The following is a 3,817-nucleotide window of genomic DNA, read 5'->3' as shown; positions in this document are numbered from 1 at the left end:
TTTTGATGATGTTTTTGATGTTATTTGTCCATTTTAGCAAGATTCTAACTTTACTGAAGATTCCACGTGATTACAGAAGGAGAAAAAACCAGCTCTAATGTTTCCCCATAAAAACAGCAGAGGCAAACTTTCCCTTTGTCCACTGGACCTCCTGCTATCCATTGCCCACCAATCATTTGCATTCACTTTGTTTTGGGAACAATCTGACTTCCCAGTCGAATGATTTTGTAGAGTCTGGTCTGTCTCAGGCTTTCAGCTGGCTGACATGCAATCCTCATTTCCCTTACATTCCAATGCCTTCCCTGCCTTCTTCCGTAACAAATTAAAAGCATAAAAGTGTAAAAATTTTAAAAGGCAACAAATTTTAAAATCCATTGAGTGGCAGAGGGGCACAATTTCAGCGTGCTAACCACCCCCATGGCTGTGGGCTCATCTGTGCACCCTAAGCAAGGCTGCTGAGCAACGTTTTAAACCTTTCCGTAATTCCAGGACAATGCAGGTCATCCACATCTCCGAGGGGAAAATATTCCAATATTCCAATATTGCATATTGGAATATGCAATATTCCATTGCATATTCCAGGCAGGAGAAGAAGCAATGGGTGGAAACTAATCAAGGGGAGAAGAAACCTAGAACTAAGAAGAAATTTCCTGACAGTGAGAACAATTAATCAGTGGAACAACTTGCCTGCAGAAATTGTGGGTGCTCCAACATTGGAAGTTTTTAAGAAGAGATCGGACAACCATTTGTCTGGAATGGGATAGGGTCTCTTGCCTGAGCAGGGGGTTGGACTAGAGAACCATTGTATCCAGGACACTGTCTAACCATCTCATCATCCATTCGCCTTCCGTCTTTCTCCAAGGTTTCTTCCAACTCTGTAATTTTTTTTTATTTTGTCACAACAGGATACACAAGCATCAACATAAAACAACAAAATATCATATAAGCAAAAGTATGCAATAACTATATTAATTGGATATAATGAAAGAAAACAATAGGACAGGAACGGTAGGCACGTTTGTGCTGTTATGCACGCCCCTTACAGACCTCTTAGGAATGGGGTGAGGTCAATGGTAGTTTTTGGTTAAAGCTTTTGGGAGTTGGAAAAGAGACCACAGAGTCAGGTAGTGTGTTCCAAGCGTTAACAACTCTGTTACAAAAGTCATATTTTGTAAATTCTGTTCTGTTCACATCCAAGATGGGGGTTCTGTTATTCTTAGCTTCTACCATGTCCATATTTCATTTCCTACATTGGCCCTTTGACTATCCAAATGTCTTATTCTTCATCTGAATACTATTTTAGAGCTTGTCTTTGCTCTGGGGCAGGGGAATATAGTTTAGGAGGTGTTGCATTTAATTGTAGATTGCTTGACAAACTATATTGATTGGGTAGAACACAAATGCTGGAGTCACTGAGTTTTCATTAAGCTGCAAAGTCCAACTTTTAATGTTATTACAACAACTGCCCAAAAAATTTCTTATGGAAATGCATCACAGATGCCTTTTGAAAAAGCACTTCTACCCCAATTCATGCACAATATTTAAAATTATTCTAATCATGTCTTTATTTTAATCCAATAGTTTTTAGCTTCTGGGCATGTCCACCACATATGAAAATAAGATCCTGGTGACATTTCCAACTGGTGACATTTCCAACATTTAGCTAATTTATCTTTAAACATTTTTGCCAATTTCTCAGGAGGCATGTGCCATCTATAAAACATTTTATATTGATTTTCTTTATATGCAGAAGAAATGACTCAACAACATATTGCTTTAAAACCGGAGCTGTTTTTATTGGGTATCCTACCAGAGAAAATTAAAGAAAATATTTACTTGATTTTACTTGTTTTTAAATAAATTTTTACTTATTTACTTATTTTTATTTAAATTATAAATTAAATTATAAACTTATTTTTATTTAAATTATAAATAAATTTTACTTATTTACTTGATTCTAAGTTTAGAAAACTTAGAACTCCGCCGCCTCCGACAGGACCTGTGCTTAACTCATAGAATCATCTATTGCAATGTCCTTCCTGTTGAAGACTACTTCAGCTTCAATCGCAACAATACACGAGCACACAATAGATTTAAGCTTAATGTTAACCCCCCCAATCTTGATTGCAGAAAATATGACTTCAGTAACAGAGTTGTTAATGCTTGGAATACACTACCTGACTCTGTGGTCTCTTCCCAAAATCCCCAAAGCTTCAACCAAAAACTGTCTACTATTGACCTCACCCCATTCCTAAGAGGTCTGTAAGGGGCGTGCATAAGAGCATAAGCGTGCCTACCGTCCCTGTCCTAATGTTTCCTTTCATTATATCCAATTAATATAGTTATTACATACTTATACTCATATATATGCTTATATATTATATAGCTATTTCATTTCATGTTAATGCCTATATATACTGATATGACAAAATAAAATAAAATAAAATAAAATAAAATAAAATATACAGGTAATAGCAGCAAGAATTATTTTTTCACAAAATTGGAAAACAGAGAAAATACCCCTGGAAGGAGAAGTTATAAAAAAAAAATAGATTGTGCAGAAATGAATCGATTGATGATCAAAGAAAGAGAGAATTCATAACATTTTAAGATATGGGATCAATTTTACCATTGGTTAGAAGAAAGATACGAATAAGTAAATTTATAAATATGTAAGAAAATGGTATAACTAGAATATTGAATTAGTGGAAAAAACTGTAACAGATTAAATTGAAAAGCCAGGAAGAAAACACCAAGTCACACAGAAGAAATGACTCATGTACTAAATGTTTGTTTATAAATAAAAAACTTTATTAAAAATATTCAAAATTGTTAAAGACAAAACCACATGGCTTTCTGCAATACCTCCCTCAAATGAATGCTATGCAATCTTCCAGCAGCTGAGAACCTTCCCCAGGGCCCCCTTCACCTCCTTGTTGCGAAGGCTGTAGATCAAAGGGTTGAGCATGGGGGTGACGATGCAGAACATGGTGGAGATCAAAGTGTCCACCTCTAGAGAGTAGCCAGCACTGGGCTGGTTGTAGTTCACAAAAGCGTTTCCAACAAAGAGTGTTACTACAGCAAGGTGTGAAGCGCAGGTGGAGAAGGCTTTGCGCCTGCCGATCTTGGAGCGGATCTGCAGAATGGAGGACAAAATGTAGAAATAGGACAGGATGATGAGCAGAAGAGGGACAAGACCCACAAAGGTGCCAGTGATGTGAGTGACCAACTCATTGACGGAAGTATCACTGCAGGCAATTTTCAATAATGGGGGAACATCACAAAAGATGTGAGGAATTTGATGATTTCCACAAAAATCCAACCTGGAAGCCAGAGCAGTGTAGATAGCTGAGTCCAGGAAGCCCCAGAGCAAAATGGCCACAGACAGCTGGATGCACAACTTGCCCCTCATCAGGTGGGCATAGTGCAAAGGCTGGCAGATGGCAGCATAGCGGTCATAGGCCATGACGGCCAGCAGTGCTGGCTCACATCCGGCAAAGCCAATCAGGAAGAAGGCTTGTGCCAGGCACTGGTTGTAGGAGATGGTGTACTGCTGGCATAGGAAGTTCACCAGGATCTTTGGAACCACCACAGAAGAAAGGCAGATATCCAAGCAGGAGAGCTGGCTGAGGAAGAAGTACATGGGGGTGTGGAGACGGGAATCCCGGAAAACCAGAATTATGATCATGAAGTTGCCCATCAACGTGGCCAAATAGGCAGCCAGGAACACCAAGAAAAGTTGGATCTGGTGTCCCCGAAGTCTGGAGAATGCCAGGAAGATAAATTCTGTCCTTTGTGTTTGGTTATATGAATCCAT

The 3,817-nt window shown here is 38.7% G+C and overlaps 1 protein-coding gene across 1 annotated transcript; it reads right to left on the bottom strand.

Annotated features, from left to right (window-relative positions):
- Positions 1-2,881: 2,881 nt before the first annotated feature.
- On the bottom strand, positions 2,882-3,817 carry LOC131202618 (olfactory receptor 5V1-like). Its single transcript, XM_058191722.1, has one exon. It carries the CDS (start codon positions 3,815-3,817, stop codon positions 2,882-2,884), a length of 936 nt encoding a protein of 311 aa, XP_058047705.1.

This window comes from Ahaetulla prasina, chromosome 7, assembly GCF_028640845.1.
Source record: "Ahaetulla prasina isolate Xishuangbanna chromosome 7, ASM2864084v1, whole genome shotgun sequence".
Lineage (NCBI taxonomy): Eukaryota > Metazoa > Chordata > Lepidosauria > Squamata > Colubridae > Ahaetulla > Ahaetulla prasina.
Note: the sequence above shows the minus strand (reverse complement) of the source record. Positions and strands in the feature narration are given on the sequence as shown.